This window comes from Sceloporus undulatus, chromosome 5 (genome assembly GCF_019175285.1).
Source record: "Sceloporus undulatus isolate JIND9_A2432 ecotype Alabama chromosome 5, SceUnd_v1.1, whole genome shotgun sequence".
Lineage (NCBI taxonomy): Eukaryota > Metazoa > Chordata > Lepidosauria > Squamata > Phrynosomatidae > Sceloporus > Sceloporus undulatus.
The window spans coordinates 178,801,884-178,827,358 of NC_056526.1; the positions used below are offsets into that span (position 1 = coordinate 178,801,884).

The following is a 25,475-nucleotide window of genomic DNA, read 5'->3' on the forward strand; positions in this document are numbered from 1 at the left end:
CAGTGTTGATGTGAAGATTAAAATGAGATTACCTGTCCAAAGCTCTTTGGGAAAAGTGTAGGAACCACATGGGAAAAACAAAGTGTGGCAAGATCACTAACAGCTGAATAACCAATAAGAAGTGTAAATTAGTTTCCACTGAGTCTGATGAATTCATCTGTTTCCTAGGGTAAATTTCACCCAGCATGTATCTCTTCCTATTCTCATGAGGAAGATGGTGGCCTCCAACAGAATTTTGAAATGAACAGATTTGAAATTAGTTAGAATTATCATCTGGCTGTCCTTAAACCATGGAGTTATTTTTTTAATAGATGGCACATCTTAGGCATGGTAGCCAAGTGTTAACTGTGCCACATGGTTGGCTCTGGGCCCCTAGCTAGCCAGTTGCCTTGATAACGCTATAAATATTCAACTGCCAGCCTAGTTGTACCTAGAATGCATCTTGTTCTTTGGGCAGCAAAATGTCTTGGGCCAGCCCTATTAAGCCAACCTAAGCTTTCCGTCATTCATGTGGAAGATGGAAAGCAATCCTATCTAGTTAACATCTGTAAATGGCTTTTGCAACCGTGCAAGTGCATGCTATGACTACTGGTGTTCTCTAAAAGAGGATTGATTTCTGCACTGTTTTCTGAAATATTTAGTGTTTTGCTTCTTTTAAACAGGAGCCAGGTCAGACTATCATGTAAACATTGCAACTCAATTGGGCAACGGTCTGTGAAAACTATGTGACAGTTCAAAACTACTGTGTCTGATGTTAAATGCCTCTACTGAGGTGATGATCCCATTGAAAATAAACTTGAGGATGTCAGCATAACAGTGCCATTCACAGCCAGTCATGTCTAAATCCCTTGCTGTAACTATGGCAAGTGGCAAGCCAGCTATTGGAGCTGATTAGCAGAGAATTTAATTAAACAGTAGGTACCCCGAGGATTTCCTAAATTCTTGGTCTCGGCATTCACTATTCACCACTTCCTCATTCTTCTCCTCCCCTTTAAACAGATATGCATACTTGCATAGCCAAATAAAGATATCAGTCAGGGAGAGATGAGTTAATTGTTCATTTACTGTCCAGCAGAATACCCACTGCCACTAGTCTGTAATCTGCCCCTAGGAATATAGTATAAAAGCTTTCCAGAAATACAAACAATCTCAAATCCTTTCCTCTGCAAATTAGGCAGCACGGATGCAGATCTCTTTTCATCCCAGACACTGTTGTCACTGACTTCCTTTGCAGCAGTTGCTACCTCAGCAACATTATTTACTTTGTGACATTCACAGACATCATGGAAATGACTGTCAGAGGCAAATTATATAGCCTAAGGGCTGTTCATCCCAACTTCTCCACAAGCAATAACCATGGGAACACAGCAGGTTACTGTAAATATACACATAGCATTTACATACAAAAATCCATACATAGCATTTGTTATGCAAATGTACATATGACATATCAATGGCGAATACTGGCGGGATACAGACCACTCAAAAAGGGCGGGATACAGACCGCTCAAAAAGGGCGGTCTGCCGCCGCCTCCATTTCCGCCAGCGGGAAGCCTCAGAGACCCAAGAATTTCACAGGGTTTTCTTACACAAGGAATACTAAGAAGTGTATCTGCCAGCTTCTTCCTCTAAAATATAAAATATAGCATGTAGTATTCATTTGGTTGCCTCCATCCAAGTACAAACCAAGGCTGACTCTGCTTAGCTTCCAAGATCATATGAGATCTGGTGGTTTTAGGGTATTTAGGCCTTAGTCTACCTGCTCAAGCATAGTATTATTTTATTTAAACAATTTCTCTTGGCTGTCCAGAAATATTCTCAAAGACTGGCATATTAAGTATATATCAAACACACATTTGATGATGGCTGAGGCTTTAATTCCCATAAATATATTGCAAATGAGGAGACAAGAGAAAGGGTTGTCATAAAACACCTGGGCAGAATCATGCTTCCATAATTTTAAAGTGCTATGGTTTTTGCTTTGTTAAGTACTGTGATCCAAAATGGGGGTAGCTATTTGTCACCGATTTTAGCTGGGCAGCATTTTTAGATGATCTTCGCTTCCCTCAACAATGAAGAATATCTTCCCTTTGAGGAAACAGCCTGCCATATGATGTTCATCAATACCACTTGAAGGGCAGATTCCAAAACCCTTTGATATTGTCTGGATTACTGACATCAAAAGAACAAGCCATTTCAGAGCTATCATTTCTGCTTGATCTCTTGTGGTCCACTGATGTAGCACAATATTTCTAGATTCATTTATTTGATTTCAAGTACTTCTAAGACCACTATTTAACCTGGAAGGGATTTTGTATCTGCCCCACAAAGACCCCTGCCTATCATCTCATTCTTGACTTCAAGCTTGAATGTACAGATCTGACACAGATCTGACAACTATCCAGATAACTGCACAGTTTGAGAACCAATGAAGTAACTATTATGTACATGCCACAGGTTTTTGAGTAATATTTTGGTCTAGATTTCTGAGCAACACCATAGATCCACTAGCTTTTTATTCATGTGATAATGTAATGTATGTCCCTATTGACTTATTGTGACCCCATGAAATACACAGGATTTCTTAGGCAAGGAGTACTCAGGCATGGTTTGCCATTGTCTTCCACTGAATAGAGCCTAAAGCACTGGTTTCTCTTTCAAATACTAACCAGGCCTGACCCTCGTTTGCTTCCAAGATCAGATGGGATGTGTTGTCTTCAGGGTCTTTAGGCATATTCATGTGATACTTGGCATTATTATATCCTCTCAGTCATACACAAATCACCTCCATGGTCCCTCTTCTAAATTCCTCTGAGATGTAGGCTTTGTTTATCTTTGGAAATTGCCCAGAAAAATGTTCCCACATAAATATTAATAGCCCATCTTTGTGACATATCAAATGTTTTCCCAGCCTAACACATCTTTCCAATCATAAAATAATGGCAGTGAGCAAATGATAAAATAATTTACTTTACAAAAAGATGAGGAAGAAATCCAGTTTCATTAAAAACGATTTAAGAGACTTCTAGTTTTCATTTAAGTTCTTGTTTACCTGTATAATTGGGGTCTAAAAGAATGTGGGTTCCTAAAATAGAAACAAAGCTAAATGTATGATTTTTATGATAATTCAAACAAACCCATAATGGAGTGAAATATTTGGGAAGCAAGCATTTAGTGTGCCAGTGATAGTAAAGGCATACTAGGCATGCTCTTCAAATAAAACTGTTCCAGATATTGTAGGGGTTTTTTTTTCAGATTGTATGCCTGTCAAAATATATTATTATGTTTGTCATCAAGGAAAGACATTAAGGACAGTAATGGGTAGTGGTTACACTGATGGACTAAAACTGTTTTGGACTTGGGTTCAAATTTCTAATCAGCCACAGAGCATACTGGTCTATGGATGGAAAGAATATTCAAAACATTTGAAAAATGGTTGAAAAACATGTTTTTTGAGTATCAAGAAACAGAGATGAGAAGAATCCTGGACTGATGAGGATCTTAACATGTCAGAATCTTACTAAAATGTGTATGTGGTTGTTTTGTGCAGAAATCAGCATTTTCTGCATAGGAAACATCCTTTTCTGTATGGAAAATAATATTTCAATGCTGGTTTGGACTGATTTATTTCAGGAATATGTGCTAGGTGTTACACATTTGTAGTAAAACAGAAGCATTGAATGGGTTATTTATTGACGTTGGTCTAATCTGCACTGCAGAAATAATACAGTTTGCTACTGTTGTAACTGCCATGGCTTAATGCGATGGGATTCTGGGATTTGTAGTGACATCAGAGCTCTCTGACAGAAAAGGCTAAACAGATCACAAAACGACAAACCCCAGAATTCCACATCATTGAGCCAAGGCAATTAAAGTGGTGAGAAATTGCATTATTTCTGCACTGCATATTAGCAACCAGCCTCTCCTGTTGTGCTTCCGGTGTACATGTACTTAGCTCCATAGTGAGGGAAAGACAGTACGTTTGTGCAGAGAACGGATTTTAATATAAAGTATATTTTGTGCCAACATCAAAATTCTGATACTTAAAAGTAGCATCTCAATTTCATATTGGAAGCAATATCTCCCAAAGGATTAGAAAATCCTCAAGATGTTGTCACCCTGTGCTGAGACAGTCAGTCTCAACCAGAATTTTTCCAATATATCCCTGCTTACAGTTATACAGATCTTTTAAAATGGTATCTAAGGTGATTATTTATGGCACCAAAACACTAAAGTAAAATGGAACACAATCATCTGATACTTATCTGTTGGGAGGGAACAGAGCTTATTAGGAACATTATATATATCAACTGTGATCAAGGATTTATGCTATTAGCTTTTTCACAGAAATTGCAGCCTGATTTAGACATTACACTGGGACTGAAAAAATTGTGTGCTGGTTTAAACAGTCCACAAAATGGATGCCACCTCACTGAAATGCTGTAATTGCCCAGACATGGGCAGCACTGAATCTTTATGATCACTGAATGTTAATGGGGAATCAAGAGCATTTAAGCAAGACAGTGGCTGAAAACGGTCACTGGGAGACCATGTATGGCACATACCTGTCACTGGGAGACCATCTATGGCACATCTCTGTCTCCTAGCACTATCCTCACCCCCTACCCACCTTTTAAGTGACATGACCCTGCATGGCCATTTACATGTTCTTTAAGAGTAGAGGGAACCAGGAGAGAAATTTCCAGCAGTTTTCCAGTAACTGGATGCAATGGGTGAAGCATCTACAAGATGGTCTGGGCATTCTCAGGAGGTCTTTGCAGTGCATTCAGCTACAAGAAAATAGCTAGATATAGCTCTCCTGATCCTCCCACTCTTCAATGACACGGCTGAAATGGCTGTACTGGGCAGACTGTTACTGAAAAGGTGAATTGGTGGGATTTTGGTCACTGCACAGTTGGCAAAGAATTCTGACCTCTGCAACAACCAAGAAAGTGTGTTAATATTAGTGAGAGTAACTGTGTTGTAACTGACCACATGCCAGCCAACAGCTTCACATAGGATTGCCATGTCCTGCCGGCAGGCAGGACATTCACGTCTTTTGCGGTACCAGGACAGTCCCGTCCTGGTTGCCGCAAATTCCCAGATTTGGGGCCAGCTCTGGGGCCTGGTTCGCTGATGCGGCCATTGCTTTGGTCACTGATGTGGCAGTTGGCCAACCGGCCAGCCACCCACCTCCTCCTCCGCCTCTGCACATGCCTCCTTCGCATGGGCCTCTTCCACGCGGGCCGCGGCAGTTGCCCAGGCTGCGGCCAGCGGTAGCTTGTGCGCACAGCGCTTTGCACACCCGTGCACAGGGCTAAAATGAGCAGCTTCTTGAGGCTGGCTGGCCAATAGGAGAGCAGTGGAGGCGGGACTGTTTCCAGCCCGAGTCTGCCATTGGCCAGCCTCTGGGAGCTTCAGAGGAGGAGGAAGCGGCGGAGGAGGAGGAGGAGAAGGAGGAGGAGCACTGAGGGTAGGCCTCTGGCTCTGGGCCAGGGGAAAGGGCCATTTCCTGGAACCATTTGGCGCCGAGGAGGAGAAGGAGGAGGGTGGCCATTTCCATTCGTGTATTTTCCCCAAAGTGCATTTTTTGTGTATTTTTTGTGCTTTTAATGCTAACAAGTCTGCCTTGTTTTAACAATGATAGTGGTGATGATGATGATGGTGATATCGATATCAGCCAGCTTCTGAGGCATGTGCTCACTGTTTCTGAAGCCTAGAGAATGTGACTTTCCAAAGTGTGTTTTTGTGCATTTTTTGTGCTTTTAATGCTAACAAGTCTGTCTTGTTTTGACGATGATGATGATGATATTTGATATCAGAAAGCCTATGAGGCATGCACTCACTCTTTATGAAGCTGAGAGAGTGTGACTTTCCAACGTGTGTTTTTGTGCATTTTTTGTGCTTTTAATGCTAACACGTCTGTCTTGTTTTGACGGTGGTGGTGGTGGTGGTGGTGGTGGTGGTGGTGGTGGTGGTGGTGATGGTGGTGGTGGTGGTGATGATGATGATGATGATGATGATGATGATGATGATGATATTGATACTCTCTGAGACATGGCCAATGTAAGTTGCTCTGATTTTTATAAACTCACGAGCAGTGAAGAAAAATCAAAGTACCTTGACCAAGTACACACTTCTGAGAAGTACAGTTGGTGTAAGAAACCTGAAACTGAGGGCAAATCCACTTCTTGTTAAACCACCTTGACATGTTAAATAAGCATAGCCATGTTAAGTGTTAAACCCAAAGGGTTTGGTTATGCACTAAGCCTCTGAAATATGCAAGAAGCCATGTTAAATAAAGCCATGTTAAATGCGCAAATGTGCTGTTGTGTGTTTTGGAATGGGGGGGGGGGTGGCCAGAAAGGGAAGTACATTTCTGCCATCTGTCTAGGAATAATGCCAAAATATACTCCATTTTGAGCATGCCTAAGAAACATGTGTTTATATTAATGCTTTTTTAAATTATTAATCTTTTTTAGTTGTTCGCGTGTCCTCCATTCTAAAAATATGACTTACATTTGGGGCTAAATTTTGTCCTACATTTTTTTACATTTGTCCCAGTTTGGAGGTTGACAGCTATGGCAACCCTAGCTTCACAGCATGTTAAAGGCTGCATCTGCACTTCAGAAATAATGCAGTTTGACACCACTTTAACTGTCATGGCTCCATGTTGTAGAATTCTGGAATTTGTAGTTTGTTGTGGCACCAGAACTCTTGACAGAGAAGTTCTACTACAAACCCCAGAATTCGACAGCATTGAGACATGAGATTTAAAGCTGTATCACCCTGCATTATTTCTGCAGTACAGATGCAGCCAAAGTCAATGATTGTGGGTGAACAATGTCATTTTAATTTTAGGACTTGATTTCCTTTCTTTTGTTTGTCATGATGATTGCCTATGTGTAAGTCACCTGTTAATTTATGATGACCTCATGAATGTTTCATAGGAAACATTGGAATGTTTCATGGAATATTCAGAGGTGGTTTTGCCAGTCCCTTCCTCTGAAATGTAGCCTACAGTACCTGGTATTCATTGACAGTCTCCCATCCAAATATTAACTCCAAGTCATCTTGGAGGAAACCGATTATCTAGATCCATTTCAAATCGGCTTCAGGACAGGATATGGGGTGGAGACTGCCATGGTTGCTCTGGCTGACGATCTTTGTCTAGGCATTGACAGAGGAAGCGTGACCCTGTTGGTGCTTCTAGACCTCTCAGCAGCCTTCGATACAATAGATCACAACATCCTCTTGGAACGCCTGGGAACGTTAGGAATCGGTGGCACTGCACTCCAGTGGTTCTGGTCCTTCTTCTTGGGTAGATTCCAGAGGGCGATGCTCAGGGACAGTCGCTCCTCAAAAATGGAGCTTAAATGTGGTGTCCCTCAAGGCGCCATACTGTCCCTGATGCTATTCAACATTTATATGAAGCCACTGGGAGAAATTATTCGCAGACATGGGGCGGGGTGTTATCAGTATGCTGATGACACCCAAATATATTTCTCCATGTCCCGATCAGCAGCTATGACAACAGATGGCATTTCTCCCCTCAATCAGTGTCTTGAAGCGGTAATGGGCTGGATGAGGAAAAACAAACTCAAGCTGAATCCAGACAAAACAGAGATACTTACAGTAGGGGCCCCCAAACCAGGTATAGGGTTGCAACCTCCAGTCCTAGATGGGGTCACGCTCTCCACAAAGGACTGTGTTCACAGTCTGGGGTGCTCCTAGATCCGTCGCTTCACATGACGAACCAAGTGAATGCGACAATCAGGACCGCCTGCTATCAGCTCCAGCTGATACGCCAGCTGCGCCCTTTTCTGGAAGTAAAGGACCTAGAAACTGTAGTACATTCACTGGTAACCTCACGACTTGATTTCTGTAACACGCTTTATATGGGGCTACCCTTGTGCCTAGTCCGGAAACTTCAACTAGTGCAAAATATGGCAGCTAGGCTGGTCGCCGGAAAAACTAGGAGCTACCGAATAACACCTGTCCTAAAATCTCTTCACTGGCTGCCTATTAGTTTCTGGGCACAGTACAAGGTGTTGGTTATAACCTTTAAAGCCCTACATGGCTTGGGTCCAACCTATTTGAGGGATCGCCTGCTCCCATATAATCCACCCTGCACCCTCAGTTCCACTGGGAGGAATCTATTGTAGCCTTTAAAAACCAGACTAACTGCTACTTCCCAGAGGGCCTTCTCTGCAATTGCTCCCAAATTATGGAATGGCCTGCCGGACGAGATCTGTCAAATTGCCAGCTTAGACAGCTTTAAAAAAGCTGTCAAGACGGATCTCTTCCGGCAGGCCTTTCCTGATTAAAGTGCCCAGCCACAGAATGACTGCCCCCCCCACATCATGTATTAGCCCACTGCTCTGTGCTTGTTATATTTTTATTGTGTTTTTAATTGTGTTTTAAATAGATATTTTAATTGTAACACGTTTAATCCTGTTTTAAGGGGGGGGGGAATTTGGGATATAATGCTGTAAATGTGGATATTTTAATATGTTGTGAACCGCTTTGATTGTCTAGCTACAGAAAGCGGGATAAAAATAAAAGTTTTATTTTATTTTATTTTTTATTTAACTCAGGCTGACCCGGTTTAGTTTCCAAGATCAGACAGGACCTGATGCCTTTAGACTAGAGTATAGCTTATAATACATCCTTTAATGGACTACAAATCCCAGAATCTAACAACCAACATGGCTAGTGGCCATACTGGCTGCATGATTGTGGGAGTTGTAGTCCAATAGGGATCTTTTGCAACCTCTGACTGGCTCTCCCTAGCTCACATGAAGCATTTGATTTCTTGAAGCATTCTTGGAAATAAAGGTGCATTTTCTGAACTGCTAAAACTACATGTGATAGCCACATTGCACCAGCATTTTCAACAGCACCGCCAAGTGTCCCTATTTCCCTCCCTTCCTCCTTCCCCCCATTATTCTTCCAATGCAAATTAAAGTGAGAAGAATACAGAATCACAGAGTTGGAAGAGACCTTGAGGGCAATCTAGTCCAACAATCTGCCATGCAGGATCACAGTATCAAAGCACCCCCACTGTTATCTTAAAGATAATAGGGCAGAGTGAGTGACATATGTCCAAGAATCTATGGATTTTGGAGCCAGGGAAAGAACCATTGGAAACACATTTAGTCACTTGGAAGACCTCTTTAAAAAGAAGTGGTATTGCCATCTCTAATTATCAGCCCCTCATAGCTAGTAACGTCCATGTCAGCATTGGTTTGCTCTATCCAAAACTTAAAGGAAGTATGCAATGGGGCGTCCAAAAAATCCCAGTCCCTAAAACCCATTGGATAGCTCCTTTAAAATTCAAACTGAAGCTTGCATTGTATTCACTGCCTCACTGCCACTGTTTTAAATGGTTCTGTTAAGAAAGTGAGGGGAGGAACAGGGACTGTTACATACACACATATCTAAAAACACCCTGGAGATCACTGCCAAAAACATCAGGGATTTTCCACAGCTGTTTCATTATTATCAATGGGACTGATTCAGAGAAATTGGTTTGAGGATTAGTGCTATCATTGCTTCTTGAATAATTCTTTTTGTGTGTGTGCTTGAAACTATCTTGGGAGCAGAAATATCATAACCATTTAGCTGAAACACAGATGATTCTAATACAATCAGTGCTTATTTGAAAGTATTCCCATATCTTCTTCAAATTCCAATTCGGGAGCCATAATAATTGGCTGCTTGTTTGTTTTTTAAAAAACCAACCACAAAGTAGATGGAAAGCATAAGAATACAATAATAATAGTAAAAAATAAACCTGATTGGAAGCAGTTTTACTTATAAACAGATACATGTTCAAAAATCTTCTTGCTCTTCTCATTTAGTGGTATTATAAAGGAATCCAATACTTTGTTTTCTTACTGTACATTTATGATGGTGGGGATGGAGATTAAATGGTGAATAAATAACACCTTCTGCTTAAAACAGTTGCTCACCATGTATGTCAAGGGTGGATGAGTACCCAGGGACTGGGCTCCAATTCCTCTGTGTCCCCTGCCACAGGGTGCATGTACCTCCCCACCCTTCAAAAAAACTTCTTTTTTTCCCAGCTATATGTTGGTCAAAAATGGTGACTGGAATTGACATGGTAGCACTTTTATTGCCATTTTGGCTGATGCGAAGCCAAAAAAGAGGTGGGGTAGGTGTGCTTTTTCATGTGTTTTGCATGTTTCGGGGTCTTTTGGCATAGTGTTCAAGTTGCAGTGCTCACAATCCAATGAATTCAGTAATGAAAGCATATTCTATGTCATTTAGCTTCCGAACACTTAACCTAACTATTCTAGTATTCTGCATGCTCCTAAACGAAAAACTTTATTAGGAACGTGCTGTTGTTGTTGCTAACTGCCCTCTAGTTGGCCTGCCTGACACCAATTAACATTCCATTTTTCCTGAAATTCATCCTAAAATCCTATTTATTTGTTATCTTTCTACTAACCCGTTGTGGCTTGCTCCCACACTGCATTAGTTAAGCATAGCAGTATGTAGAGGGATTTTGTAGCACCTTTGAGACTAGTTGAAAGAAGTTGGCAGTTTACTTCCTCATGGATCTGAAACTTACATGCTGTTGACAGAAGCACTCTGTACTATTTAAACTTTGATTTAATGATTTTAACTTGCTCTTTAGTTAAACAGTCGTTTACTATAATTACTTTTAATAATTTTTAAATTAACATAATTTAGGGCTTTTAAAAAATCTACACTTATTTTACTGGTTTCTAGCTGTGCCTGTTTTAACTTTGATGGATGAGTTCCTGCATGGGATACATAGCTATAATTTCATAGCTATGCTCCATCTCCCGATCCATTCTCCCCTCCTCCAAAATACTCACCATAAAAGCCAGGCAGCTGTATTGAGTGAGAGACTTCTGTGGCACTGGTGAGCAAGGTCCTGAAAGATGACCTGTCTAGCCTCCTCCAGCCAGAGAGCCAAGGTGTGATGAGCAGAAGCAGGGACCCATGACACTTCATCACACTGTGGCTTGTTGTCAGGATACCCGACTTTGCAGGCTTGGCTTTGTAACTGGAGATTCAGAATTCCAACTCTCTCTTCCTGGCCACTAATTTGCCACAAAGATGTGGACCCCAATGTGACTGCTTCTGCCTCTTTCATATGCATGAGAGCAGCAGGAACATGTTTGAGTGTAAACTCTTTAGTTTATCAGTGGCCTTCAGCATTGCACAAGGAAATAAAAGCTACCTCCTTCCTGGACATCCCTCAAAGTGTATATAATTGGCATAATACCAATTGTTGTTGTTATCCATCCTTGAGTCGATCTTGATCTCTGATGACCCTGTAGATGAGACATCTCAAGACTCCCTATGCTCCACTGCTCTGCTCAGGTCTTGCAAATTCATAACCATGACCTCCTTAATAGAGTCCATCCATCTAGTATGTGGCCTTCCTCTTTTTCTGCTTCCCTCTGCCTTTCCTAGCATTATTGTTTTTTCTAGTGATGTGGCCAAAGTATGACAGCCTCAGTCTAGTAATCTTGGCTTCCAGAGAGATTTCTGGCTTGATCTGCTCTAGGACCCATTTGTTTGACTTCTTGGCTGTCCATGGTAACTTCATAGCAATGCATTTTTTCTATAGGATCTTGGCCACAGTGTGAATTCAGATTAGTCACTCAGGCCTGTTACAGACAGGCCAAAATAAAGCTGCTTGAGTCACTTTGGAGGTATGGTATTTCAATGATACATGCGTCCTAAGAGTCCAAAGGCCGCACCAAAGCCACGCTCTGGTCCTTAGGACTGGAGTGCAGCTTTGGTGAAGCTTCCAGACTCTTAGGACTCATGTATCATTGAAATACCATACCTCCAAAGTGACTCGAAGCAGCTTTATTTTGGCCTGTCTGTAACAGGCCTCACTTTCAATGGCAAATCATGCTACCAAATGTCTGTCTAGGGGTGCACCTACACTGTAGAAATGATACAGTTTGACTCCACTTTAACTGCCATGGCTCCATCTAATAGAATCTTGGAATTTGTAGTTTTGTGAGGCACCAGCATGCTTTGGTAGAAGAGGCTAAAGACTATGTAAAATTACCAATCCCACATTGCATAGGATAGAGCTACTGTACTTAAAGTAGTGTCAAATTACATTATTTCTACAGTGCACATGTACCCTCGCTCAATATTGCCAACAATTCCTCAAGGCTTCAAAGGGATGACTTTTTCACTTTGCCATGTTATTGAGTGAATTTAGGACTTGTTACATGCAATGCATGTGTTTTCTCACTGGACTTGTATCTCTTCCGTTCCCCTCTCCCCTTTGTCTTAGTGACTGGAAGAAAATGCAGTATCATAAAGCAGCACAGTCTCTATTGCTTGTTTTATTTTTTTTTATTTTTTTAAAAAATAATATTGTAAAATAGTTGGAGCTTCAGGTTACCCCTGTTAACCTGCTCTGCCTTCAGGCCTGTAAATAAATTAAAAAAAAGGCTGAGCAGCAAAACCCACAAAGGCCATTTTGCAAAGTACAGCTATTCTGCAGGGGCCATTTTGCAGAACTGCCTTCACCGGGTAGTAGGAAATGCAGTTGCTGAGACCAGCAGAAATATTCCTTAGCTATATCAACACTGAAGCTCAGAGGCAACATCCCTCACAAAGCCGTCTCTCCTCAATAAATTGCAGAGCCTAAATGTGCTTACCAGTAGAGTTATAAGGGCAAGGACATATTTAAAAGCATTTCCCTCGCTTCTTCCTTTATCTCCCCAAATAATAATTTTGTCCCACAAAAATTAAATTTTCTTTCTCTCCCTGACTTTGCAGCATTCCAGGGAGTGAAATAATGAAAATCATCCACACTTGAAAAGTTGCTATTTGCTGTGTTCCTGTGGTCACTTTAGTTGCTCCATTTCTCTGGATGCTGAAATTGTATTTCTAAATGCTCAACTGCAAACTGAAGCTGCTGCAATGCTATAAACTTGGAGACTGATAGAAAATTTTAGATGCAGGGGACAAAATTCTTATTGGGAAGAGCAATGGGCCTTTTTCGCCTCCAGCCCAGAGCTATCCCCTACCTCCCTTTCTCTATCTCTCCCACACGCACTGGAATGAATAAACATACAAAGTCTTCAAAGTACACTGAAAGACACCATTAGGAATGTCAAGCATGTTCACAATTCTAATGATCCTAGACAAGAAATGGTTGAAAAAATGGTCAGCCATGGTGAGGTCTTTATGCTAGATAAAAGAGAAAGAAAAAAAACCAACCAAGCAAGGAGGCAAACACAACTCTTATTTTCATTCTCCTCCCCTGCACCTTTTCATTTTTTTGTGCCAAAAAAACTCTTGGTTTATGCACAGAACCCACTTTTGCACACAATATTAGTCCGAAACCAAGACCCAATTAGTACAGATGTACTGAATCCATGGGATTTCCATACATGTTAATGCACCATTCAAATACTGAATTCTACTCTTACTTGTGACTAACCAACAGAGGTCCAGCCATTGTGCTTTGTGCAAAAACATTGGGGTTGGCCTCAAATTAGCAACATGTATGTTGAGCTCCATGTGCAGGGTGAATTATTCACCACAGTGCAACAACCATAAGCCTGAATACTGTTGCTAGTCATTTCTAAAGCATCCCCAACTGAATAAATGGCATTTACCTGTGTGTTGGTTTACCATTCAATAATTCATTTAATGGGTCTGCTTGAGTTGGGATGGAGCAGTAATCTGCTATCGGTGCAAGTCAAACTGCACAGATAACAACTTGCCCGTTGTGCAGTGCACTTGCACAATGCAGTTGTACAACAACCACACCCATTCATTGAAATGTGTTGTACAATGTTGCTATTCTGAATAGCACAGTGCTGGTGCAGTGTATTTCCATAGCTGGATATTTATGCTATGTTGTAGGGATGTTGGATCGCAGCCTGGGATATGTGTGCATGTGCATGTGCGTGCGTGCGTGTGTGTGTGTGTGAAATCCTTCACAAAATGTTTACAGAATCTACATAGGTGAAAATCAATTTTTTTTTTAAAAAAGTGCCTAAATTCATGCATACACACTAATCCCTGGGAGGGTGCATTGCTTATATTTTTACAATATTCTCCATATGAAAATGGTTCAGGTCTCCTAACGCCAATCCCCCAGGGCTTAAAAACTGGATTTCCTCCCAAAGTAGGATTAAAAAAAAATCAGTATTGCTAACAGCTTGACTTACAATAGCAATAGTCCAACTCTTCTTCCCTATGACCCTGTCTGTGTTCACCCAAAATATCCCTGATTGGTTTAATTTGCTGCCAGTCTCATACTTGTGGGAATATTTTAAATTAAAATGGACTATACTTCTAACCTCTGTCAGCTGGTGTGTCACTTTCTTTTATACCATACTGTCCTGAAGTATCAACCAAGTGACTCAATATTTTCCTTTGTGGCACTCTGTGTAAGCTGATAATTTATTGACACTGGCCTTATGCCATTGCCACCTGTCTGGGTGTTTATTCTGGGACCATCAAGCAGTGAGGATAAACACCTGTACCCTATGGTGGGAAGTTTTTTTCCCTTAGCAATAGCAATAGCAAGTACATTTCTATACCATTTATCAGTGCACTTAAGCACTCCCTAAGCAGTTTACATTGTGTAAGCTAATTGCCCCCCAACAAACTGGGTATTCATTTTAGTGACTCAGAAGAATGCCAGGCTGAGTTGACACAGAACCCATGGCTGGTACTGAACTCACAGTCTTGTGGTTTGTGAGTGAGTGGCTGCAGAACGGGCATTTAAGCACTGTGCCACCAGGGCTCATTTTGGGGGGGGGGGGGATGGCCAGAATGCATGAAAACTGCTTGCAGAAATGGGAGGCTTTGGCTTTGGAGATAACCAGTGAAAGGAGATACATTTGCCATCTTACCGGTCAAACAGTGGCTTCTCCCCACAGTCAAATGCATCCTGTAATTCTTTAACAAGGTTTGCTTGGCCCGGCAGTCGAAAGAGCCCTTCCTCCTTCAGTCCACGCAGCCGAATGAAATCCACACACTGTTCTACCAGCATGGGAGCCAAATGGTTTCCGTATCTTTTCTCATAACGGACTGTATCTTCCAGCTTCTGACCAAAAATCCCTGTGTGTGACAACAAGAGGAGTGATGGGTGAATTTAAAGAAAAAGATCTCCAGATAACAATGTTGAACACTTCTGTGATGATTCTTTGTATGTTGAAAATTTATTCCTCTCTTCCTTCTACACTCTCTTCCTTTGTTGGCTGTGCAGTGCTTTAAGTAATAAATGGCAGCAGGGTGAGCAGCTGTACTTACAGACCCAATTTTATATATTAAAATAATTGGCACTGAGTGAAAATCCAATAGTGTATTCAGATCCTCTCATTTCTGGTTGAGAACCTAGCTGTCACATTTATATGCAGTTCCTCCTGCAAGCAATTTATGGCAACATATATAGGGTTATTTAGTTTTATCCTGCAAATAACCCTATGTACTAGGGTGGGCTGAGAGATTGACTGGCCTAGGGTTCACCTGGTGAGCTTCATGGTTGAGTGAGGATATGAATCTTCCTGGGCCAAGCCTAAACTCTATTATATCAGGTGTGAGAAAGCGCTTTTCAGTCCCAGGCAAGATCTGGTGTCAAGAGCTACTGCTACTATCACCATTATCACCATCTTCCACACCATCTTTATTTATAACCTACCCTTTCCCCAAGATTCAAATGCAAGGAGACTTTTAAGTTAAAAAGATCACAATATATTTGAAAACATATAAAACATCAACATCAAAATACAAATAAACTATTAGCAATATTAAAACAAAACATGTACTTAAAATGGATAAAAAGCAGTTAAAACTGTACAGTTTAAAACAGTAGGGCACCCTCTTATAAGCCCTTTTCTGATGTCTTCAGTTCTAAAACCCTGTTGAAATAAAAAGAGCTTTTGCCTGCTAACAGAAAGAGAAGAAGGAGAGGGACATTCTAGGCTTTTAGTGAGGGAGTTCCAAAGTCCAGGAGCAGCTAGACCTTTCACCAGGAGGTCTCTCCTATGGAAAGGCCTCTCCTACGGATTTCAAGGTCCAGACAGGCCCATAGTGAGAAATAGGGTCTGTCAGCCTGGATCTAATCCATGTAGTGCATTATAGGTCAGAGCCACCATTTTGAATTGTACCCAGAAACAAGCTGGCAGTGAGTGGAGCTGTGGGAGCAGGGAAACTGCACGATCCTTATAACATTAAAAACCACTACCACACAACCCAAATCAAACTAAAACAAACAAACAAACAAACAAAAAATACAAAAAAAAAATCCGTTTCAGCACTGAACTTTTCCAAAGGATTTTGGAATGTGTTAATATCAGGATAAACTTTCACAACCTTCTTGTTTCTGTGTTATTCTTCCAATTTTCAACAGGAAAAACAAAATAATGGTGAATATGCTTTCTATTCCAACAGTGGAAGTTGGTGGCTTGCACACTGAATCTACACTGGGTTTCAGCCTGATCTTTACACAAGCTATTCAAAGAACTCAACCATTCAGACTAAACCCCAGAGAGAACCCACTGCCCCTCCTGAAATGGGAGATAACAGCTGCCACTGGGGTTTCTATCATTGACCTTGGACTGGGCCATTTCACATGCATTGTGCTTTCTCTATTGTGGAGAATGCACAGTAAGTGAAGAAGACTCTGAGACCCAGGTGTCAGCAACAAGCACTCGGGTCTTTGAAGCTTTGGCTACTCTGTGCTCTCTTCTGTCAAGGAGAATATAAGGTAGGTGATGCTCCCTGCTGTAGTTCTTGTTGTTCTAAGTCTCAGATTGACAGTAACAGTGGGGATTTCCCCAAGTGCTGTTTCTTTTACCAGCTGGAAGGGCTAGTAGTTCAAGGGAGCCCACTCCACAAACCCTGTGTGTCGCCTTGGCTCCAGGGAGAAAGGCAGCATATAAATGAAATAAATAAATAAATGTCCTGCTCTGAGGCTAGTTGTAAGGGTGAGTAAAGTTGGGAGAATCCACTTGGGGAGGCAGAGTGATTTAAGCAGAGCATCACCTGGTCCATTCACAAGTCAGATTGAGACAGTCGGACAAATTAGCCCCATCTGTTGGATTAGATGTTCCCCTACATTGTTCTGTACAACAGAACTATAGAATCATAGAACTGGAAGAAACCACAGGGGCCATCCAGTCTAACCCCCTGCCATGGAGGAACTCACAATCAAAGCACCCCCAACAGATGGCCATCCATCCTCTGCTTAAATACTTCCATTACTCTCCAAGGGAGTGTGTTTCACTGTCAAACAGCTCTTACTGTCAGGAAGTTCCTCCTAATGTTGAGATGGAATCTCTTTTCCTGTCCATTGTTCTGGGTCCTATTCTCTGGAGAAGCAGAAAACAAGCTTGCTTCTTCCTCAATGTGACATCCCTTCAAATATTTAAACAGGGCTATCATATCACCTCTTAACTGTCTCTTCTCTAGACTAAACATACCCAGATCCCTAAGTTCGCTCCTTGTAAGGCATGGTTTCCAGACCTTTCATCATTTTAGTCACCCTCCTTTGGACACGCTCCAGCTTTTCAACATTCTTTTTGAACTGTGGCACCCAGAACTTGACAGTATTCCAGGTGAGGCCTGACCAAAGCAGAACAGAGTGGCACTATTACTTCCCTTGATCTAGACACTATACCTCTATTGATAGTGAAACTCAGATTTTTTTTTTGGCAATATTTAAATGATGAGAAACTAATATATTTGTATGTATTATCAATATTCACACAAGCATTTTATCCTGGGATTTGTTCCCTGTTTGTAACATAGCAAATGTGGCCCACTGTGCACACAGAACTCATTGCACGCTTTTCTGAACTGCAGCTTTCAGTTACAAAGAACAGAAGACCAGTTTGTTTGTGTAACAGATGAGTAATGGTGCACAGAGATATTTGCCTTCTGATAGCTCACAATGAGAGCACCATATGCTAGAGAATTTCTGGACCATCACATTTTTTATTAAAAATTATTCTATACCCATCTTTCTGTTTACTGCTTCTCTTAGTCATAAAGAAAGGAATTAAAATTGAGTGGATAATGGATGGATTGAATGTTTTCTTGATTTGAAAAGGAGCCCTGGTGGCGCAGTGGTTAAATGCCTGTACTGCAGCCATTCACTCGAAACCAGCAGGTTGCGAGTTCAAGACCAGCAAAAGGGCCCAAGCTCGACTCAGGCTTGCATCCTTCCGAGGTCGCTAAAATGAGTACCCAGACTGTTGGGGGCAAATTAGCTTACTTGCTAATTAGCTTACTTGCTGTTCACCGCTATGATCTTTGGAATAGCGGTATATAAATAAAACATATTATTATTATTATTATTATTTGCAGTCACTGTGAGGTAATGCCCTTGTGGAACTTTGTTCTCAAGAGGGAGAATGTGGAAAATGAATCCCTTTATGTATCCAAATGGTATCAGCATCTTACCAAGGTAAGAAAATAACTGGTTTTTAAATGCACCTTTTGGAAATATCAAGAAAAGGTTCTTTCCCCAAATGCAAATGCTCCATAAAATGTAGAGTTTCAAGGATGCTAACATTTTGTTTATGTGAAGTCGAAGGCTTTCATGGCCAGCATCCATGGTTTTTTGTGGGTTTTTTGTGGGTTTTTTGGGGCTATGTGGCCATGTTCTAGAAGACTCTTCTCGAACATGGCCACATAGCCTGAAAAACCCACAAAAAACCATTTTGTTTATGGTTGGTTGACAGAACTCACCAAGCAAATAGTGAGATTAATCAACAGAACCTTTCCTTCCTTCCTTCCTTCCTTCCTTCCTTCCTTCCTTCCTTCTCCCAAATGGGATTCAAAATGGCTTACAATATAAATTAAAACAAAATAGCTAAAATAGTCTGGAGTGGAAGACTTAAAAAACATTAAACCATCAATCCAATTAAAGCAATGCTTTTAGAACATTGACTTAAAGCACCATTAAAAACACATGAAATAAATACTACATTTTTTTTAAATCAGCATACTTAATTGTATGTCTCTCTACCCTGATGTGCAATTAGATGTGCTGTTTTTTAATATGCAAAATGTAAAATTTAATATGTTTCACTGAAGCCCTGTTTAATGAGGAAAGTCATAGGCTGTTGGCAAAAAGACAGCAGTGAGGGAGCAAATCAAACCTAACTCAGGAGGGAGTTCCATGAGCAGCCACCAAGAAGCCCATTCCTGTGCCCTCATCAGATGGGCCTGGGACAGAGGTGGAACAGAGAGGAAACCCTCCCTTGGAGATTGTAGTACTTGAGCAGGCTCCCCACCACCATTCCCTTCTCCTTTTGTGTCATGTCTTTTTAGATGTAAGACTGAGGGAAGGGAATGGTCTAATTAAAAATAATAATAATTGTAAGCTGCTCTGAGAGCCTTTAAGGCTGAAGGGCGGGGTATAAATACTGTAAACAAATAATAATAAATAATATGGGAAGACAGGGGTGCTCAGATAGTTTGGGCTTAAGTGGCATATGGCTTTATAGGTCAAAACCAGCACTATGAATTGTGGTCATAAAAGAACCAGCAACTGGCGAAGCTATTTCAGGAAGGGAGATACATACTCTCAGCTCTAGTCCGCAGCCTAGCTGCACACTTTATTTTCTGAGAACTTTCACCTCTGAAATACATCAGCTACACCTAACAAAGATCAAACTGGCAGAGTCACATGGTTAACAAAGGAAACATTGAATAGTTATTTATTAACTGAAATATTTCCCACAGTAGAGGTTACACAAATATATGTAAGGGTTTTTTTTTTGTCCCTCTGCATTTCCACTGGAGTTCAAACCTAATCCTGATTGAGCTGTCTGCAAAGCTTATGAGAAATTATATACATTCTGCCAGTATGTCTGGCTAACAATCTGAACTTGCTGTAATTACATTTTCCATTGTAATCTACAGGAAAAAAAAGTCCTGGAAAAGTGCCTTCATTTGGTATTATCAGCCAGGTAATTATTTTGAAAGCTCGGGGATATACAGGGAAAAGCAAAACGTACCAGCCAATAATTTTTTTGTACATTCACAGCACAGATCCAAGATCACTCAACATGGATTAGTAACTACTTGTTATATTTTAATCAGCCTTTTATATCTAAAGTCAGAATGGTTACGGGTTGTTAAAGTGCACAGCATAATCTTTAGCTGTTATTCTCAAATTATGAATCTGGAGGAGCGGCTTTTAAAATAGTGACCTAAGAGACCTTGGAAGACTTTCTTTTTGTCGAGAAGGGCACTAATTGTCATGTTTTCTTGATTACTTGTAATGTTTTCCTGCAATGTACAGCTGTAGGATAAGGATGAGTGCAGCCAGATAAGTCTGAACAGAAGGTATGTCAAGTTTAGAGGTAAACCACTGTATACTTTGCAGTAAAAAGATTTCTGACTTCCAGAGGCCCTTTACAATACCCAGTGATAATACTATGTTTGCCCTTCAACTGTCATAGCTTCATCCTATAGAATAGTGGAGTTTGTAAACTGTTGAGGCACTAAAGTTCTCTGGGAGAGGATTCCAAAACCTGCCCTCCAAACAGCAAATTTCAGAATTTTATAGGCTGGAACCATAGCAGTTAAAGTCGGATCATAGTGCTAGAACTGTTTAGGGCCCTGGGACACAGAATGTATCTACAGTGTAGAAATAATACAATTTGACACCTCTTTAACTGCCATAGTTCCATTTTACAGAATCCTGGGATTTATAGTTTTATGAGGCACCAGCACTCTTTGGCACAGAAAGCTAAAGATCCTGTATAACTACAAATCCCAAGAATCCATAGGATGGAGCTCTAGCACTTAAAGTGGTGACAAATTGCATTATTTTCAATATCACCCTAGTCTTTGAGTTTGTCATCCAATGACATGATTCATGAGGAGCAGTTAGTGATTAGCTCTACCCCCTGCAAAACCATTTTACATTTGTCTCCCCCATTATTTTGTAGTCGACATTGGCTAGTATGGCCTTTGGGGGTCCCCTTTGAGTTTTCAGATTGGGAGATTGCACTTCACAGAACTGAACAGCTTTCCAAACAAATGTGTAAGCTTTCATTCAGTCAGGGATAGCCCACTGCAGGGAGACTTGGGGTCAATTTAGCCTGCGGTGTTGTATTACAGTCTACTGGAAGTGACATCACATTGCATCCAGTCACAATTTTTGTCTGGTTTTTGGGAAAACATACCAACAAACCAAAAAACAAAACAAAACAAAAAACCAAACAACCATGCATTTAAAGGCAAAGTCTGTGGAGAGGTTTGATGGAAGAAGGCCAAACTGCAACATTTGCAAGGACTTTTTTTTACACTTGAGGTTGTGTGGGCAGAGAAAACATTTCAGTTTTGGGGTGTGGGGAGGAAAATTCAAGTGGCTTTGGGGGACTGGTAGTAAGCTTCAGGGGTTGATAAAGTGGAGTTACAGGACCCTGTGTGGTCTGCAGGCCACACTCCCCACCCAAAGTTTAAAATAAAATTTGCTTAGCTCCTCAGAGCTTAAGGAGTGGTTATTGCTCTTAACTTCCTTCTGATTCCTCACAGAAAGCTCAACTCATTTAGGATATATCTAGTGTCACATTCATATTATTGTACTTTTGAACGCTGAATCTAAGTGTGGAGGTTGCTTTTTATGGGTATAAAAATGTGAATGAACCCAGTGATGCCTGGTAGCTTCTATCTCAATAGAGATGGTGAATCTGCTCCTGGTTTTAGCCTGAACTTTAATTGAGCTGTGCTCAACCTATTTGAGAGCTAAAATTCAGCACCTTGGATAGCTTATTTTAATTATGGACTAAAATGAAAAGCAGATTCACCAACCACCAAGCACAATTGAAGGACCAATGGTGTTTAAAAGTGAATTATATATAATTCCTTGTGACTTGTTATGACAGCTGCAGGCTGAGGAGATTGGATCCTTCAGAAGCATAAGCAAGATGAAAGACTATGGATTACAAAGCATAGATTGTGGTCATTTCTTCCCAATGTGCCACACTGGTGATTTCAGAGGGCTCTCATTTTGATAGAAGAATGCAACATTCATCCATCACAAAGGATGCATGAAGAACTGATTGCTCAGATCTATTTCATGCAAAATTACCCAACATCTGATGGTCAATGGGCAGAGTTCTAAACTGTATAACCATATAATGATTTATTAATTAAACATGAACTGGGTATAGTGGCAAACTGCTAAATTACAATAAAATGCTAGCTTGTTTGCTTGCTATCTCACTTAGGGTGAGTTTTCAACATCATGCAAATCCTGTATATATTCTGTATGGGTTCACAAAGCTCCAATTTGTGTACATGTGGGCAGAAGCTGACAGAGAAATATAATCAATGGCACCTGGTGGCTTCCATGTCAGTGGGGAGCTGAATCTACCCTGGGTTTTAATCTGAACTTTAAAATATTGATCTGTCTGAAATACCTTGCTGAGAAATGCAGCTACACTGAGTCCAGGGATCAACAAAATTGATGAAGCCATTCCAGATGAAATAAACATTGTGGAGTGATGCTCAGGAGGATAGCCTGAAGAACCTGTTGCCAGACATCCCATGAATCAAGACCAAGGCAGCCCACCTTTTCTGCACAGATTAATGATGGAGCTGTCTGACACTGTGCTGATCTCTCACCAAATAGTTAAATATGAGGCTTGACTGCTTCCACCACCCTGTTAGAGGAGGCTTAACACTATTCAGGTAATGAAACTATTTTAAAGTTATGATTCAGCATGTGGGATAGTTCAGGCTAAAGGCTAGAGTAGATTGATTATCTCTCTTGCATGGAAGCCACCAACTGCCATGATCCTATATAGGTGTAATTCTTCACTAATTTCCTTCTTAAAGGAAACATTGGTTAATTTTAGCAATTTTCTTCTCATTGTGAAAAAGTCTTTGAAAACCATGCAGTTTTGATAGAAAATATGCAATCTGGGTCTTATCCTGTGCAAAACTGTTTGTTTTCCAACAGAAACAGCATTTAAGTGCAGCAAATAATATTTCAGCCCAGGTATCCTGTTTCTTGCACAGAAAATGAGTAATTGGGGGCTTATTCTGTGCAAACTTCATATAGTTGATTTGCATAAAAAACATCTTTTTCGGCACAGTAAATATTTTTTCTTATGCAGAAATAGACATGAAAATATTTTTTTCTATGCAGAAATAGACATGAAAAACCACCACATGCAAATTTTGTGTACAGCAAGTCCTGAATTGCGAAGACTATCATGAATTGAGGATACTTATCATCATGGTTTCTCAACACTCAAATAGTATAGTTTTCAACCATTTTTGGACTATTATTTCAATTTCTACCCTTGTCCCTATTTTCCATCACTGATCTTGTCTTGGATATCACCTTTAAGGTTCATACTAAAGTCTGGAGAATATTTGCTACCTCTAACACCAAAGCTACCAGTCACCACTGATTATAAGAAAAGGTGTGGTGGATTGGACTAAAGGGCCATTTTGTCCAGTTTTGCCCAGTAGACAACCAGATGTCCTTGAGAAATTCACAAAAAGAACACAGAGGCAATGCCACCTTCCTACTCATGTTCTCTGGCATGAAGGCATACAGAAGACAATACATAGCCACAATGAATAATCATGTATAGCCGCTGGAGCAGTTTCTTGCTGTAGGTACAGGCAATAAAACAGGCAGAAAATGCACACCAACTTTGAACAATTTCCTACATAAAAGGTACCACTCAGTAAAACAGAGAGAACCTGCATGGTTTTATTGGGCCCTTGTAAAGTGATCAAAGAGAACTAAGCTCAAATTGACACTCTCACATTGGGTGATCTCTGTCCAATTTACAATCTTGCAACTGACTTTATCCCATGCAGCTGGTGTGAGGAGAAAACAGGATAACCTCTGTAGATAGTTCATATCCTGTAATCATGTTCATAAAACATTACCCTATAACCTGCCCCATGAAACGGATTGGGAGCCCTTTAGCATCACAGGTCCTATTGAGTTAATTGAGCAAAACTTCTCCATCCTTTTTTATTGCTTCCTCCCTAGGACATATACACTGACTTTACTTTTTCAAAGGTGTATGGCAACCCTCCCTTCCTAATGGCTTCACTATGTAGCTTCCCTTCTACGACACTGACCAAAGAAAGGAAGAAATATTAGGGTCAGCATCATTTTGTAGACAACAGATTCTTTCCTTGACACTGTTTGTGAGAACAATATAACCAAAAATAAATAAATAAACAAACATCCCTCTGTGAGGCATATCTTCTGTGTTCTTTCATGAAAACCAGAGCTTTTAACAGCTGCTATGGGCAGCATAATATCTTTTTTTTCCACTACAGAAAAGATACATCAGCAAAAAAGCATGACAAGAACTATAGACACAGCAGATGGTTCTACACTTGGGGGGTTGGGATATTTCATTATTTATTTATTTAAAATATCTATAAGCCTTTAGGGCAGGAGTGAGTAACTGTGGCAGATGGAGGGGATTTTCTGCCCTGGAACACCACCCCCAGGGCACACAGAGACTGCAACTGAACAACTTTTCAGTGCAGCATAAATATCCATATGAAGATATGTGCTATGCCAGCTTTACACAGTGCCATGCAAAACAGCAACACTGTGGAATGCACATTGAAGATTACATGCTATTTTACATTGCACAATATGTAATACACAACTGGAAGGCACAATGTGTAACCATCACGTGCAAGGCACACTGCATAATGGCAAGGTGAAATCAAAATGCACATCATGAGTGTATCAGCCACACCGTTCACTCTGCCTACACAATTGTCCTGATGGTCCAACTACAACAACACTCCCCTCCTAGGAATACTACTGCTGTGCAACGACACAGTTCTAAACTGCAGAACTGTAAATAGGTTTATGATGATGTAAATTCCCAACAGGATGATGGTCAATTAGAGAGGAACCACACACTACCATAAAAATCAATTAGATACAAAAATATATTAATAAAGTAGATCCAGTACTAAGTATGGCTCCCCCACAACATATGTAATTACTCTTTGAGCCAGAAACAATGCAAATGGGGAGCAATTTGGGGAGCATGAGGTGAGCAACATGGGGAGCACAAGATGAGGGGTGGAGGTATTCATTTTATTTTATTTTAGAAGAGAAATTATCAATGCTAAGAAGAACATTCTGCAAACAAATAAACTATGAGTAAAAATACAACTACAATGCACGTCATATCACTTAAACTGAAAGGTAGTACATCAAACACAAACAAAAGGAAGCACTTTTTCACACAATGCCCAATTGATCTACAGAACAAATTTGCCAAGGTTGTTGCTATGGCCACTAGCATAAGTGACTTTTCAGAAAGATGTGATAAACACACTGATGATAGCCGTATCAGAGAATGGTAGTGAGGATAGAAAAATCTCAGCTCATATTAGCAAGGGCAACATGCCTGTAGCTACCTGATGATGGAAACTAGCAAACTAATTTGGTTGGCTATTGTTGG

The 25,475-nt window shown here is 40.7% G+C and overlaps 1 protein-coding gene across 4 annotated transcripts in view; it reads right to left on the reverse strand.

Moving 5' to 3' along the window:
• The window catches only part of ARHGAP24 (Rho GTPase activating protein 24), a 387,405-nt gene that overhangs the window by 20,984 nt on the left and 340,946 nt on the right, over positions 1 to 25,475 (reverse strand). For all 4 annotated transcript variants that reach the window (XM_042468375.1, XM_042468377.1, XM_042468378.1 and 1 more), the window contains one exon: positions 14,901 to 15,108. In XM_042468375.1, coding sequence (XP_042324309.1) covers positions 14,901 to 15,108 — 208 coding nt within the window. The remainder of the gene's footprint in view (positions 1 to 14,900; positions 15,109 to 25,475) is intronic.